The sequence below is a fragment of the Mesitornis unicolor genome, unplaced genomic scaffold (genome assembly GCF_000695765.1).
Source record: "Mesitornis unicolor isolate BGI_N332 unplaced genomic scaffold, ASM69576v1 scaffold45591, whole genome shotgun sequence".
NCBI lineage: Eukaryota > Metazoa > Chordata > Aves > Mesitornithiformes > Mesitornithidae > Mesitornis > Mesitornis unicolor.
The window spans coordinates 1-17,007 of record NW_010164167.1 but is presented as its reverse complement, the minus strand read 5'-3'; the positions used below and the strand labels follow the sequence as shown (position 1 = coordinate 17,007).

The window sequence follows — 17,007 nt, the reverse complement described above, 5'->3', positions numbered from 1 at the left end:
CGATCCGGCGTGGGAGGGAGGCAGGGTCCCGCAGAGCTCGGTTGAACGGGGCCGCTGCCGGTGGGGCCGGGTAGGGCTCCCTCCCGCTGCCCACAGCCTCCTCGGCCCGGCCCCGTGGACAGTTTCGGTTATTTTGTTTGGTTGTTTAGGGTTTTTCTGTTTCTTATGGTTTGGGTTGGGTTGGGTTTTTTCTTGACGCTAATGTACCACAGTTTAAAATAAAACCAGAAACACTAAGCATCGAATACTATTTTCCCAATGAGCAACTTTCTTAAAAGGAAGTCTCTGGCCGGTGCCTGATGCTGCAGGATGCAGGGAAAGGAAGAGATGCTGCAGCCGTGCAGAGCAGGAGTACCGGATTGAGGGTGACGGCCACCGAGGAAGGTAAACTGAGGGGCGTTTATGCCGCAGATACTTGAAAGTATGAAAATGAAACTTAAAAAAAAAACAACTGAGAAAGTATGAAAAAAAAAAGAAAGTATGAAACTTAAAAAAAGATATTTCAAAGCACTACCTCTTCCTGTCTTCCCAAGACTTTTAGTAATTCTTTTTTTCATCCACAATCTATTTAACATACTGATCCCACACTTGTCTTTGGGCACAATAGCTCTTGCTTTGCCCCGTGGTCCAGCTGTGCCGTATTTGTGGCATCCTACTTGGATCCCCAGGACCAGACTGAATAACCAAACCCAGCTCTGCCAATTCCTTTTTCTCCACTGTAGAGGAGGTGACAGTTCTGTGCAGTTAATTCTGAAATGCTTGGCAGCTTGCCCATCAAACCGTGAGCATAGAAAAATGCAAACAAATTCTCTATTTAATAGTCGCTGGACAGTGCAGCTAATCCATTCTGAACTGGTAATGGATATCGATGTCAACAGGTATGCAGCGAGAGCCAAATACTCTGTACTTAATGGAAGACACTTCCTTTCTGAATGAGGATTATGTGCAAAATGTAACTTGGCAGAAGGATCCAAATTAAATTCATGCTTCAGTTAATTCAGATTAATTTTCCTGATTGCCCTTGCACACCAGACAACCAACTCCCTGTTTATATCTGCTGCTTTTCTTTTAAGCAGTTGATACAAATCTCTTCTCCTGGGGAGTGTTGCAAGATGCATACATTAAAGACTGTGATTCACTCAGACGCTAATTAGAGTTATAAAATACCTGAGATGGATTTTTATATCACTGTTATTACTACAAACATTATTCTGAGATATTGGATCCACTATGTGACTGTGTTTCCAGTGTTTTTTCACTAATATGCTGCAAGCAACTTTCCAACTAATCACCTTAATGGAAATTAGAGAGGAAAATGGTCTATTAGGCTATCTAATCTAACCTCACTCAGTAGTATTTTCTTACATTTTTTCAGTCCAGCTTTAAATTTAAAAACAATCCATGAGAATTACTCTTCAGTCTTGAGAGGTTTTTATACCACCAGATAGCTCAGAAAAGAGAGAAAATATTTTTTAAAAAAAGGGTTGCTAGAAAATGTTTTCTGATGGTCAACTGTATTTTCTTTCTTTAGGTTTTATTTTATCCCGTGGCTTTAAGTCATACATTCCTCTGACAACTTAAATATGTGTTCTCTCTTCTTCATCTGTACACCTGTCACCATGACCCTACCATGTTTTTAATGTCTCTCCCCACATCCCCTACAGAAGGTTAATAAAAGAGTGCAGGTTCAGCTTGGGCCTCATTCCAGACAGGAACTTGACTACTTAATTACGTCCAAATTTGTACTCTCCTTTTCACCCCTATTTGACACACTGATGGAAAGAACCATAACCTTTCTTGCAGATTTTTTTTCTCCAAAGTGATAGAGGAAGTTGGAATTTTCTTTGATTTGGTCCCAATCCACATTCAGTGTTGTTTTCTCTTTGAAACATTTACATAGAGTTGGTACCCAACAGAGAATAAATATATGGTATGGCAGCATATGAGAGATTTCTGTGTCAGGGTAGTGCATTTTATGTTGTGATCTCAATGTAATTGTACCTTCTCACTGAGGATATGGTTCCCTTTACCCTCTCCTTGGCAGAAGTCCTGACATTCGGATCTCCTATCCCCTTCTCCATCCTCACCGTAATCCCCTGCGCTTGGCCCTCCAACACTCCTCCATCTGTCCAGCTGATGAAACAGAGACACAGAGGACTCTAACTGGGGGTAAACCCAGCCCCTTTCTGGAAGTTGTTTTATTCTATTTACTTCGTCATGCAGTTACTTGACACTAAAGCCAACATCACTGGGAGAAGCAGCCACAGCACCATGATATGCATGAGTGGGGTGGAGAAACTGCTTGACCAGGCTCTACCACCACAATGCTGTCACAAAATGCTGTCACAAAATGCTGCCACATGTAAAACCAATTATGTCATACATTGGAGTGATATGGCCTGGCCACTCGCTTTTGGTGGCAAACAGAAGAGTACACAGATTTAGAGGCAAAACAAGCATGTCTTTTCCTGGCCTGCCTGCTCCTATAAACTGCTTCCATCAGATGATGTGCAATGCCCTTCCCTAGACTACACCGAATACAGACCGGTAATTGCCTGAGAAACATAAAACATACGTGAGACAAAGCATTCATTTACACCGCTTTATTTCTGTAACAATGAGAGAAACCAGAATGGGTTATTGTTAAAGATCCCTATTTCCTCCTCTGCAAAAAATGTCTCATCTTTCCTGATGCTTGTTTATTTTATAAATGTCTCTGCTTTGGCTTTCATATTTAGCTGCCAGCAGGACACCATTATCCCCTGACAGCATTCTGTTCCCTCTCCATTGTCATTACCACCGCAGTGATGTTATATTGTTGTGCTTGGCCTAGATGGTTGGGCTTTCTTGTCTTGCATTTTCCATTGCTTTTCCAAACTAGACTCCTGATGAGGCACAGAGCAGAGGTGGAAATGCTTAAAAAAACGATGTTTTCATCAAGTATTAGAAATTTTGGGGTTTTTTTACTTAAAAAAACAAACCCAACAAAACAAACAACAATCCAAACACTGCTCTTTATTATTACAATTTCAAGCACCACTGGGGAGGAATTAAGTTGAAGTGCATGGGCTGCACCTGCAATGCAGTTCTGAGACTGGCTGGGAAGCGTATCCCTGCAGTGCCTGGGCAGCAGTGCCACATGGGGGCTATGGGAGGTGATGGAGATGTTGGATGCAGCACCGCTGCTGGGCTTGTGGGGACCACACTGGTGTGGTAGGAGATGCAGAGAATTCACAGCTGCAGTGGACTGGGAAAAAGTGAAAACATGCAAAGACTCTGTGACAGAAGTGCTGTTTCCATTTTTTTCTCCAGCGCAGGAGTGTATATATCAAGGGCTGGGGTAAGATCTCAATCCTGCGCAACTTCCAAGGGTATGTGCGGTGCTGATCCTACTGGAGCCACATCCCTGCATAGACCTGAGTGCCTGTGTAGTGTGGTGAGATGAGTGTTGGGGGCCTGAGGCAAAGCTCCTTGAAGGCAGTGAGAGCATTTCCAGTGATTTCAAGGACTTTGGATTAGGCTCTTTCACATCCACAATTGAAAGAAAGATACAGTATAAGAGCCAACTGTCATTTTTTAGGGCTGCATTGCCCTGCTGCCTGTCTATTTTGTCCATCTCAGAGCATCTCCAGCAAAACATCAAAACCAACAGCAGCGGATCTGTCAAAGTCCTATTATGTACCACAGTGCCTCTCCTTTCAAGTGCTGAAATCTAATAATCCACCTAACTCTCCTGCCCTTCAGACACACACACTGCATTCCCTTTAACATGCCTATGTCTCTCTTCTCCCTTTTTTTTTTTATTTTTTTCAAACAAAATTCCCACGTGGAGGTATCAAGGTTTTCTTACAGCTCTATTTCATTTAAAAAAATAATTGGATCGTTATTTTCTTTAAGAACCAAACTTCAACAGTAAGTAATTTCTAGAGATGTGTCAAGTGGCTCAGCATAAAAGTTAATCTTGATCTATTGGTTTGTTAGGTATGTTTATGTCCAACCAGTTAGCTCTCCTTAAACAAAAGTGATTTAAAGCCCTTTCTGGAGAGCATGAAAATGATTCCCCCAGCACTTACATCCTTAGGGCTATAATCCAACAAAAGCAGGCTTATCTTTAAGCATATGAGTAGTCCTGTCAAAGTCAATGGGGCTCCAGATGTGTTTAAAGATAAGCACATACTTAAGTGCTTTGCTGTGTTGGAACTCTTTGAATGTTTTATTTGCATTTCATTTCAATAGTAGACTTTAATTTTTGCAGATAGCAGAAGAGGGTTCTTGCTGGATGTCATATTGAAATATAATTTAAAACAAGGGTGGAAAGTGAAATCTCAACATCTAACAAATATCTTTTAATGAGTCACATTACTTATTTCAAATATTGCTAGTCTACATTGTTTGTCTTGCTTTACTTGGGGTTTCAGGACAGAAGTGCTGCAAACATGGAACTGAGTAGCGAAGCCCTGCAAGGCTCCACTCTAGCACTGTTACAGTGTCAATATCCCACTTTAGGCAAGGCACTTCACCTGTCCGTGCTCCATCTCACCTCTGCAAAAGTGAGGACCACTAACATTTCCTCTGCCTCAGTGCAGGTGCCTAGTAAATGCTTGGACAGGGATTTGATAATAGAAAATACCGAAAGCTGTTTTCATGGGAAAAATAAAGCTGGAAAAGATTACTGATCGTAAATCTACTTGGGCAAAATATGTTTCTCTGAGTTTTCTCCATGTCCTAGGGATCAAATTATACAAACAGCAACGTTGTGCAAACATTTTTTATCATTTCTGAGAATGAGCCCTGCTATGCTGGGTGACTGAGCTCCAGATGAAGGTGTAGCAGCAAAATCGTCCTGGTGAATTAAACCAATCAAGTCAAGCCTTCTAATGCAGCGCAACACAAGATGTTTGAGATGGTCAAGCATGGCCCCTTCTATTAAATGTTTTTGGGTTGGGCTGCTTTGTTTGGGTAATTCATCTGCTCTAAACCCCCCCTTTGGCTGAGTGCACACTGGTTCCTGTGCATGGCCCACCTGGCCCCGCTGTGGACAGGGTTTCAAGCACCACTGAAAGCCTCCTCTGAAGCAAAGGCGTCAGCACCCAGCCATGCAGAGTGGCTTGAAAGTACCTGGGAGGCAGCAGGGTGGAAGGCAGACAGGGATGCGGCACATGCCGTGTTTCTAGATCCTCTGGAGACTTCCTCCTAGAAGAAGAGACAGCCTTTGGGCTCATCTATATTTCAGCTGCTTCAGCTTATGTAGACCCACATCAGGTAGTTGAATACAGCAAATTCAGCACCACAAAGGTTTTTCGCTGCTGCTCCTGAGATCTCTGACCCCAGGACTTCCAGGCTGCTGCCTGGGAGCAGGCTTTCATCCCACTCACAAGCTGCAGGCGTGGAAGTGGCTGCAAAGCAAACACAAGACCCTTTTATTCCTGTCAGATTGCAGGCAACTGGATGGATCCCCTTGAAAAGGAAGTGGATGGGAGGGAAGTACACAAAGGTTAGGAACATAATGAAATGAAAAGAAATCCAGATGTGGCATTCATTTGCCTGAAAGGAGCATTGCCTGGGCCTTCCCACACCAAACAACTGACACTCCAGCTGACGAGGAAGCAACTATTCACATCAATCAGGCACCCTTCTCACAACATAGCGTGTGACTGTTTGTTGCGCTCAGGTTTGCAGCATAACTCAATAGCAACCTGCTGATTATACATCATCGACAAACTTGGGCAAGTGAATGATGCTCTTTTCCCTAACTGGAAAGACTTTACAGGAACAAATAGGACCAAAAGGCTCCATGTGTCATGCAGCATCTCCACGGTGCATCACTTGTCTTGAGATGACACAAGCAGGTGGACTCGTAACAGGGAGAAAATACGTTCCACGTAAAAGGCCACCAGCTTCTGGTGCTTAATTCAAGGATAAGCACTGGCTTGTGTTTGGCAAGAGGAAAACTGAGGGGGTTGCTCTGGCCTGAAGTTCTACAACATCATTTTATTTTTACCCATTAGATCTTTTCAGTATCTTATCTTACCTTTTCCCCTTTGCCATCTCTGTTATGTCAGGAAACTTTGCTGGCTGCTTTATTGCCTGGAAGGTCCAGCTTTTCTGCTATTCTCTTCACATCTGCAGAGTTATTTGTCCTTTTCCTTCTGAATCAGAGCACCACTCCAAACAACTCTGTGAAGTGTAGTCTATTATCCCTTTTCTCTGCAAAGCAGTTTTGACTCTTCATATGTAGTGCTCTATATAAAAAATAAAAACATTGTGCTGCCTTAATAGCATAATTCTTAAACAGCTATGGCCTCATTCCCCTTCATTCAAAGTACATAATTCCCATTGACAGTAGTAGGAGCTCTGCCAACACAATGTTGAATTAGTCTCAATGATAAAAGGAGACAGGCACCGAAAGGTCCAATTCTGCTCTTCATTAGGAGGAAATGAAGGTGTAACAGACAAAAAGATAAAACTAAGAAAAAAATCTGTGTGGAACAGCTTCATACTAACCAGGCAGTATGTTGCTAACTGAGCAATCATTGGAGTTGACCTTAATCTGGCAGGAATCTAAATAAAGAGCAGTTTTAATAACATCAGTAGCACCACGTCTCTGTGGAAGGGCTTCGAATCGGTCCTCAGAGCCGTGCATCCTCCTGAACCAGGAAAGTTTGCTACAGCTGGATGTCTACTTCTTTTACCTGATAAGTGGGGATCTGAGTAAACGTTTCGAGATCATGCCCTTTGAACACATGCCAAACATTTGTCCTTCACAGCCAGGCATCGCATGGAGGTTGTATTTGCCATATTAAAAGGCAGAGAGTGGGTAGCATCATTTCTATACCTTAGAACTCAAAAATGGGGGCTTGGCAAGTTCTCAGCTTCCCTGCTGGATAACCCCTCTTCTTCCTGAATATCTTCCTCTTTTCTTGGTGGATGGTCTTAGGTCACTGCTCTGAGGATCTCATTCAATCCCTCTGACACCACTGGGAAAACACAGCATTCTCTGTGCTTCTTTTTTTTCCCCCATCTATAAAATAAAAGAAAATGCTTTCTTCTATATATAAAAATAAAATAAATCATACTTCTTCTTTTATCCAATTAGTCTTGTTCAGGTTGTAAACATACTCAGTTCTTTTGCACAGAATCTAATCCATATGGGGATAGATATTACTAATATAACTTCATTTTTCTTATGTTATTTGATGGTAAAAACATCCTAGCAAAAGAAATAGCCAAACAAAATCCTAGGAATATCCCAGACTTTAGAAACATACTACTATTTGAGATTTCTATCTCTCTTATATAAATTAATAAACAAAACAATAACAATGTATAAACACCTTTATGTCCATTAACAGAAAGCTGAGTGATATGGCAAAAAGACTACTCTTGCCATATTTCTTCCCAAATTATTTTTTCCTGATAGTGAAACTACTATGGGCCCAGCACTACTCCTTTAATGCAAAATCGAATGTTAGTATTCAGCTGGTATGGAACTGGACTCCAGGATGTCTTATTCTCTTACACAGATTATTTCCCTCTAGGAACTTGAAAAATACAATAAATCATCCTTCTGCACCCAGAGGGGGAATGTGCCTTCTACCATAAAGGTGCCCAAAGAGTTTGGTTTCCAAATTGTGTAGATCGCTTTCTCAAAGGAATCCGCTGGAGTCCACCAGTACAAAAGATCTCTTCTTCTTTCTCTTCTCCTCTTTGTTCTGGTCTGTGCTCTACGGAAACACAAAGCACAACCCCACAGCGTCTACCAGTGCTCCAGACTTCAGCAGACTTGGCTTTATAGAATATCACTTGCTGAGCTGTCCTCCATATTCTGGGTAACATACCAGCAGAAGGTGGCTTGTTCCCTTACCCTCATGGTATACAAGATATGTCTTGCACCTTTCAACCTCCGAAGTCCCAGTCTTGCACAGAACTAGTGGCAAAGTGTCTATTTGCTTGGTAGAGGAATGTTTTGGAGCCAATAATCCTTATACCTTTGCCTTTCCTACTCAAGGCTGAAGCTTGAGCTAAAATGTGCTTCCCACAAAATGGAAAATCCATAATTATGCCAAATGAGTTGTCTTTTCCACTGATCACAGTGGTACTTATTTTCTTACCTGAGGCACAAGTAACATAGTAATAAATACTGATATTAACTGCTATCTGAAATGTAATAGTCTAGTCCTTTCCTACACAAATATGCCATCAGTCTTTCTGATATATTTCAGAATGTCCTACTCCTGATACTTCAGAGAAAAATAAACTAAACCCCAAACCAATGTACTTCTGCTTCTGCATCACTCCTTCATGTGATCAGTGCCCAGCCTGGGGTGTGAAATTCAATCGTGCTGATCACAGTTTGCAACTTCCTGTAATGAGGTAATCCTAGCAACTTCCAATTCACTTTAAAATCAAGCCAAAGTATTTGCCTCAGCAGCGTCCTGCGACAGCAGCTCCCACAGGTGATGAAGTATGTGTCTGGGCATTTACTTTTCATTCTAAATTCGCTGGTTTTTAATTTAACCTGATGTTTGTTCTCATATTATGTGATAAGATAACAAGAAAGTCTGATGCTGTGTGCTTGAGAATTTTAACCTCCACAATCAGCTCAACTTTCATCTTCTCTTTCCCAGCAAAATAATTCCAGATTTTACCATCTCTCATGCATTAATCCTAGCAGCTCTGTAATTATTTTTATTCTCAATTCTTGAACACTTTTGGACTCTCCTATATACACCTCATGAGAGAAGAGGTTAAAAAGAATGAACACAGAGTTAATGTGGTTTTATGACATAATCCTGTGTTATCCTGGTGGGTTTTTTTGGCATTCTGCTCCATCTTTATTTAATAAGACCAAATAACCTTTTTATTTTTTAAAAAACGCTGCTATAGATTGAGGTAAATCAGACACTGATGACTCCTGGTGCAGGTTCTTTTTCCTCAGAGATTCCTCAGAGCTTTTCAGATTATTTGAGCTATACAGCTAATCACTGATGTTTTGCATTACCTTACATTTAGCCATGTTCAGAGTTGTCTGCCATCGTGATGCTCAGCCTCCCAGTATGTTTAAATCTATCAGGTGACGTATTCACCATAAAGTGAAGTAACCCCAAACTGACCCACAATCTTCAACCAGTTTTAACGAACCAAATTGCACTTATTTTTTGCCTACCTTTTCCATTATGTTCCCTGACAAAGTGTCAGGAAGTATATTAAAACATTACTTCAGCTGTCCATCTGAAATACTGCTATAGTTCAGGTAAGAAAATCCTGCCAATGTTCAAGCTACACATTCAGTCCAAAAATTCAATGTAAATGTGGACATATTTTTCTTTACTGTATGAATTAACCTTCAAGACAGGTAGTTCAAGAATTTTGCATTTAGCCTGAAGATAAGCCTTCCTGTTTGTTGGATGAGACCAAAGCACCCAGGTAGGCAACTCTTTCCAAAATGGATTTGAATTTGCTAATGGTTTGTACCTGTAGTTCCCTTGACATTTCCCATTCTCACCTGGGTGAACTCCTTGATAACAAGGTAAAACCAGCAATAAAATAATCAAAATAAGTAATTTCAAGATTTTTACCAAGTCTGGCCACCATACCACACCAGCCTTGGGATGATGGCAGAGCTGATCTCACTCCAGAGTGAAAGGATGGCTTCTGCTCTCTCATATCATCCTAGTTACTAGACGGTACCTATGGAAGAGTCTCAACAACTGTCACATACAGCCTTCCTCTCCCTCATTGAGACCATGATTATGAGTATTTGAGACAAGCTTTGTGCCCACTTTCTTCTGACTTAAGCTTTCAAAATAAAATAACTGAATTTTTTAAACCCAAAATCTGACTTTTTTTTTACTTTTGATGCATAGGTCTTAAATGTTAAAACTCCAAGTACTGTAAAGAGTACAGATCACATCTACTACCCTGAACATGTCACCTCTGCAAACTTCTCTTGTGCTGTTAAACCTTCAAGTTTGCTTGTATTAACTATGGGAATGAATAGGACTGCAAGAGCTTTAACATCAATGGTAAGGCTGATGGACTAACAATTTTGGGGATGGTAAGTACTCATGAGTGCTTAAGCAAAGTTGATGAAGCTAACACCACTGTCAGGAGAGGGAGAAATGAAAGCGGAGGGAGTTTGAGTTCAGGTGCTGGTGCCTACGGAGGGAGTCAGTGACACAGCTGAGGCTGAAACCAAAGGCTCTCAATCTGCTGTCAGAGAACAAACAGTATTTCCTCTTAATTCCCAGTTTTCCCTCGTGAAAAGAATCATGTCTCACCATTGTTCAGATGGCTTGCATATGCCACGAGCATGATACAGGCAATGAAGCTTTGCATTAATCTACTGTCCAGATTGATAACTGTAAGGCGCAGCTCATAATGACCACAACATGATTAATCATGATACACATGCGATATCCATGCTCATTATTACTGACCTCCAGAACAGCACTGCTGAGTCCTGCCAATATGCTCAGTTTAGTATCTGGAAGAGACAATACTGTAATTACTGGCAAAGTATGCGGGAAAATTAAGAAGCAGCTAGTTCTGTATTCTGCACCAGACTGGTAAGCAGGGGTATAGGAAAGCATGGGAATGTAACAGCTACAAGGAATAATACGTGTTAACTTGATCAGATACTTTAAATAGATGTTGTCTGGATATGCTGATTTATTTTACAGAGCTGTTTTGTAGAATGCTTGCTGGAAGAGGAATGTATAGGGCATTGGCATGAGGGACATAACACCTGCATAAGAGCTGATGAAGCTTATTTGGAAACAAAGCTACATCCCTATTTCATACCAATGTATGATGATGTTGCCCACTAAAAAGACAGAGAGAAATTGTCTTTCTCTTGCTGTTAATTTCACATAAAACACATCATGTGATATCTTTTATATCATGATATAAGGACCCATATGCCATTGAAGAACACAAATGTGCATGGGCACAACTCCTTGGGAAAGTAGAATTAGTACTGTTTTTACTACAAACATGAGAGCCTTAACTTCCATGTCCCACAGAAAGCTGAACTGAGTCAAAGCCTTCAGACAGCGTAAAGCTTACAGATAAAGACATGGTCCTGTTCTTCAAGGATACTGCTTGCTTGTGTGGGAAGAGGAGCATTTTCTAGGATTGCTTGCAGGAGATAGAGCCAATTCCCACTAGAACAAATCACCACCTTATACTACAGGTTTAGTGCCTGCCTCTTAAATGTCCCCTATAGTATGTATATGCTGAAATTTCCAGAGTTCAGCTTAAACCGTATGGCAATTTTCTTCTTAGGAGTAAATAATTGCAAGTGCAACACAGTTAATTACACTGTGCATTTTGTTTCAAGAAGGTGCTCGAAGTTCCTGGTGATGAGCATAGCACTGAGACCTGTATGAAAGAAGAACCTTCTGGTGATCCTCCTGTCTTCATGAAGATCATCTTTTTCTCTGCACACAATGTCACTCACACTAGACAGAAACTTCCTGTACAAGAGAAACAGCATATGTGCCAATAATAATGAGGTTTTCTGTTTCTCCTTCATTTGCCTTTAACAGTGACCATGGTGCTGGATTTCTCTTGGGACGTCTTGGTAACAACTTCTTGACATGTCTACATGTAATGTATCATAATGAGTAGCTACCATATTCTTTGTTAATTGGAAATAACCAGGAACATGTTCAGCCCCAAGGTACCAGTTCATACTCCCTGTGCTAAACACGTATCCAAAAAATGTGTCTAGCAGCTGCTTGACAAATGAACCTGTAAATTCAAAAGCAGATAATCAGAATCAAAATAATTAGGTAAATTAATGGAAGAAAAAGCGCTATTAAAGACAGAGATGAGTCTTCTGATTCAGAAGATCTCTGAGTCGGGCCTTTTTAGCTCAGGGTTGGGAGAGTGCTGGGCACCCTTTACTCCTCTTCTCACCTTCGCCTTAGCTGGGCAGCGCTGCGTGCCTGTCGCAGACAGCAAAGCAGGTTGACGGATATTTAGATTAACCTACATGTCTGTGGGTGCTGAGCAGGTTCTGCTGTCAACACCCACCAAAGACAGTCTATTAGGATGACTCTGTAATACAGGGATAGCAAAAGATGGAAAGAGGCAACTTTCCAGATGGACAAAAGCTTAGACTGATAAGAAATATTGTTTGGATAGGAATCCAAGTTATGTAGTGAATTAAGTGAATTAAACACACGATCCTTTTGGCCAACTTCAAGTATATGCACTGAAGCTTAGAAGCAATTCAGCTCCATGCTCAGACTGCAATAACCAGGTTTGCATGCAAGCTTTAAAGAGAATTTAGGACAGAAATATTTCTTTGACAAAATGCGTTTCAGAAGTAGTAGCAATAACGGGTATCTTTCCTCACATTGAGTAACGGATCATCAAATAGAGATAAAAGTAATATAAATAGTGACAGCCAATGAGAAACAATTTTTTCAGTCTTCTACATGCTAACACATACTAATAAAATTGTATTTTACCTCTACCTGTAAGTGTGCTGAAGCTATGGAGATCCTTGGAGTTATGACAGTAAGAAGGGGTACATATTGTGTCCTGAAAGAGCACACCATACAAGAATGTTTTATTTTAAGACTACTGGGGATAAAAATAATTCAGAAAAGTGAAAGAAAGTTTAGTGACTGCTAGACTCATGAAAATGCTGACTTTATAAATGGTAAAAATTTGAATTTCCCAGTGCTGTTCTGTACTTCGCTATTTGTTGCAGATGAGTGGATCTCAATTAAAGTAACTGTCTGCTCACTGCAAGTTTCCTGCAGGATTAGGCTCATTATTTGAATTTCCAGATGTTCAACAGTACTATGTATTCATAATGTGCAAAAGCAGATTAAACTGATTTGATAGAGGAAAGCCTTTTTATAACACTGTTTTCTAAGGACAAAAAATGGTTTGCAATGCATTTGTTAAGATACTACCATGTAGAACAAAATTCCCCTGGCCTTTACTGAGCTTTGGATCAGGCCCTCATTTAAAAAAAAATTAAAAAGGCAATAAAAAAGCCAGATTATCACACAAATACAATATTTATTCTCCAGGTATTCTGCTTCAAACAGTGTAATTGAGTTCAATAGCTCCATGTTTATTACTATGGCCTATGCCTAGACATTAGCATAGCAAAAAACATGGAGGGAAATGACATACATACTCCCACACACCTATGCAAATACGATTATAATTGCTCTCTGTATTTCACAGCAAACCTTTTATGGGAATCATCATGCCTATTCTGTCTAAAAAATATCTGCTATGTAAAAAGTGGTTGAAATAGAATTTTATTTTATTTAGCTTTAAGCAAATATGTCCAGCCAGGACTGTTGATACTACCTTGCCTACGCATGCATACACATGTATATGGATGTGTGTATCACACAACAAAGCTAAACACAAACCTATACTTCAGCTGCATGAAAAATGTTCTCACTTTTCAGCACCCACTTGCTGCACCTCTCCTGAAAGGACCAAATCTCTCTTAAATGAACTCTTTCACAAGCATCCCTTCACACAACAGGCCTTCGCAAAGCATTGCGAATCCGTGGAGGAAAAAAATCCATCCTATTCCCTCTATGTATCTGCACAAGGCCTTGCACAATGGGGCTGTGATTTATTTGGGGCCCTGGGTATGACTGCCATGCAAGTAGTAACTGATAACAACACACCACGAGAGACTGCTGAGGTGCATTGGCGGTGAGGAAAAATAAACCCTGCTCCATAATAAGGATTCTCTACATTTAGTTATGTGTGCAAATGTAGTTGCAGTGATAGAGCTTGATGAAAATCTTAGGGCCACCTCCTTAATTCCACTCCGACTTTTCAGACAACGGTAATAAAAATAAATTGTTCTGTGATTTGTGGAAAGATCACCAAGATTTAAGATTTCCATTAAAGAAAACTCATTGAAATATATCTATGGACTGCCGTCTTTTTCTTTTCTTTTCTTTTCTTTTCTTTTCTTTTCTTTTCTTTTCTTTTCTTTTCTTTTCTTTTCTTTTCTTTTCTTTTCTTTTCTTTTCTTTTCTTTTCTTTTCTTTTCTTTTCTTTTCTTTTCTTTTCTTTTCTTTTCTTTTCTTTTCTTTTCTTTTCTTTTCTTTTCTTTTCTTTTCTTTTCTTTTCTTTTCTTTTCTTTTCTTTTCTTTTCCTTTCCTTTCCTTTCCTTTCCTTTCCTTTCCTTTCCTTTCCTTTCCTTTCCTTTCCTTTCCTTTCCTTTCCTTTCCTTTCCTTTCCTTTCCTTTCCTTTCCTTTCCTTTCCTTTCCTTTCCTTTCCTTTCCTTTCCTTTCCTTTCCTTTCCTTTCCTTTCCTTTCCTTTCCTTTCCTTTCCTTTCCTTTCCTTTCCTTTCCTTTCCTTTCCTTTCCTTTCCTTTCCTTTCCTTTTTCTGTTCCTTTCCTTTCCTTTTTCCTTTCCCTTCCTTTCCCTTCCTTTCTTCCCACTTCCTTTCTCTTCTTCTTTTCCCCCTTTCTTCTTTTCTTGTCTCCCCTGAAATTCTCAGTTATGATGCTTAAACTGCAGCGCTGGATCCTTCACTCCATTACACTGCCTCGGACAAAGCCAGGGTCCCGTGGGGCGAAGGCTGTTATTCCTCTTGGCAGCAGCAGGATGAGACCTGTGGGGCTGAGCGGTCCTGCCAAGGGCACCACGTTCAGCTTTCACCCACTATCATCTACAGCAAAATGCATGGCTCCCCCGGTCTGCTTCAGGTGGGTGACATTCCCAGGCAAGGAAGGAGGACGAGGTGGAGAATGCCTGGTGGATATTCAGGCGTTTGTGTGAAAAATTCTCAGGGAAAATTCTTTCTCTCTCTCTCAGGCCCCTAAACTCTTTGTGAATGGGGCCAGTGCAACATGTGGCCTTTCACCTCGCCCAAGAACCACTGCCAGACAGCCACACTCAGAGAATTGTTTGTTAATAGTCCAATTAGATAATTGCCATCTTTCACTCCTTTTGCTCTACATTTCCCATAAAGGAATGAATAAGGAGAGCAGCATGAAGAGGGCTTCTGCCCTGCAAGGTGACAAGAAGGACTGGAGCATGCTCTTTGCACAAGGCCATTTGCTTGAATTGAATCATTGTAGCCTAATCAATGGTCTTATTGGATTACTGGCTGTTGCGGTTCTCAAAGATATTGTAGCGGAGACAATGAAATAGCTAGAGTAAAACTTTTTTCTCCTTTAGTGGATCACGCAGTTGAGATTTTTCACGGGCTATCTCTCTGTCTTTCCCTTCCTCCCTCCCTTCCTCCCTCCCTCCCTCTCTCCCTCTTTCTCCCCCTCTCCCTTTCTCCCCCCTCCTGGATCCACTGCACACAAAGCTGGCTTTTTTTTTTCCCTTTTTTTTTTCAATGAGCAGGCTCTGCGAATAGGTTCAGTGTTTGCGAAGGTGCAGAATAAGCACACACACATGCACGCACACATACACACGCACACACACAGAGGGAGAAGCACAAAAAGCAAGTATCGGGACTGAAATAAGGAGAGGTAGGAGTTTAAGATGGCTGTCTGTGGGGAGATGTGTTAAGGAGGATTTCTGCTGGCCAAGATAACCTGCTTCCTTGGAGAGATCTGCTTGAAGGAAGAACTTTTCATGTGTGTGCGTACTGGGGATCTGTTTGTTTGTTTAGAATTCAGGGGGCTTTTTTTTTTTTTCCCACCCCCCTACAACTGCATTTTTCCAGCCCTTCTTAGCAGCTTTATTCAGATTTATTTGTCGTGCTTTGGAGAAAGCCACTATATAATCGGGAGGTCAAAGGCATACTGAAGAAAGTTAATAATGGCTGCTAATGGTGCTAACAATTCAGGGTGAATCTTGTCAAAAGTTTTTTTTTTCCCTCCCCCCCCCCCTTTTTTTTTTCCTCTTTTTTTTTTTTTTTCTGGAAGTCTCAGTCTTTTGATTGTGTGTTTCCTGAAAGCAAGACCAATCATTTCAGTTTATTCACTGGCTAAACTCTACTTGATTGGGGACAAGCACACAAACCATCCATTACGATCTGATATATTATCCAAACAATTTAGTGTATTCATGAGGTAACCTAAATGTGGAGGCTGCAAAATTACCCGTAATCAATTGAAACAGCGAGTGCGCGTCCCTCTGTGTGTCTAACAACTACATGTCTCCATAATAAGGCAGACATTAAATCATTTTAGAGTTGTACTGTTGAGTACCTGATCACTGGGCGCTCTGGGAAGCTGGACAGTCACATTAGGACGCTGGGACTGAGGAAGCCGCTGCTTTTCCAGTGGGATAAAACCCGACCTTCCTTACTCAAGGTGCTTTACAGATCCCCACCGATCTGACCCTAAGCCGTGCAATATCCAGCATAGACTTCGCCTTCTTCTTCTTCTTCTACTCTTCTATATTTTTTATTGGCTTTTTTGTTTTTATTGCACTACATGTTTGGGAAACAAGACAAAATGGACGTTAGATGCAGTTCAGAGACTGAAGCTAACCGGGTCTCGAAGAACGGACATAAAGAGGGCAAGGAAAGCAAAGGGTCTGAAGGAAATATTTCTACTTCTTTTTTGAAGGATCAGCAAGGGACTTTTTCTGCCTCTGCAGCTACGGAAGATTGTAATAAAAGTAAATCTAGTTCTGCTGATCCGGACTATTGCAGGAGGATCCTAGTTAGAGGTATGAGTTTGAGGTATTTCGCGAGGGTGGGGGAAGGTGAGCTCCCTTCACGCCGGGGAGATTTGTTTATTTTCTTGCTTTGCCTTCGGACCGTCCCTGGGTGGAAAGACCTTCCCACAGCTCCGGGGGAGAGACCCCACGCCCCGGCCTGGCTGTACCCTGCAGCCTCGCTCCAGCCTGTGCCCTGCAGTCCCGCTCCAGCCCGGATTTATTGCGGTGAATTTCCGCCGCGCTTTTCGGAGGAAAGTTAAGCCGCGGTGGTTCCTCCCCAGCTTTGCCCCGCACCGACCCAGCCCGTTATTTTTTATTTTTTTTCCTGCTTTGCCCTTTCCCGTGGGTGTCGGTGCCCGCATGGACCCCGCCGGGGCCA

The 17,007-nt window shown here is 41.4% G+C and overlaps 1 protein-coding gene across 1 annotated transcript; it reads left to right on the top strand.

The window, feature by feature from the left end:
- Positions 1 to 16,399: 16,399 nt before the first annotated feature.
- VAX1 (ventral anterior homeobox 1) lies at positions 16,400 to 16,637 on the top strand (the record flags this gene model as incomplete). Its single annotated transcript, XM_010194179.1, has 1 exon — positions 16,400 to 16,637. A coding segment is annotated over exon 1 (238 nt), but the record flags the coding sequence as incomplete, so codon positions are not given.
- Positions 16,638 to 17,007: the final 370 nt, after the last annotated feature.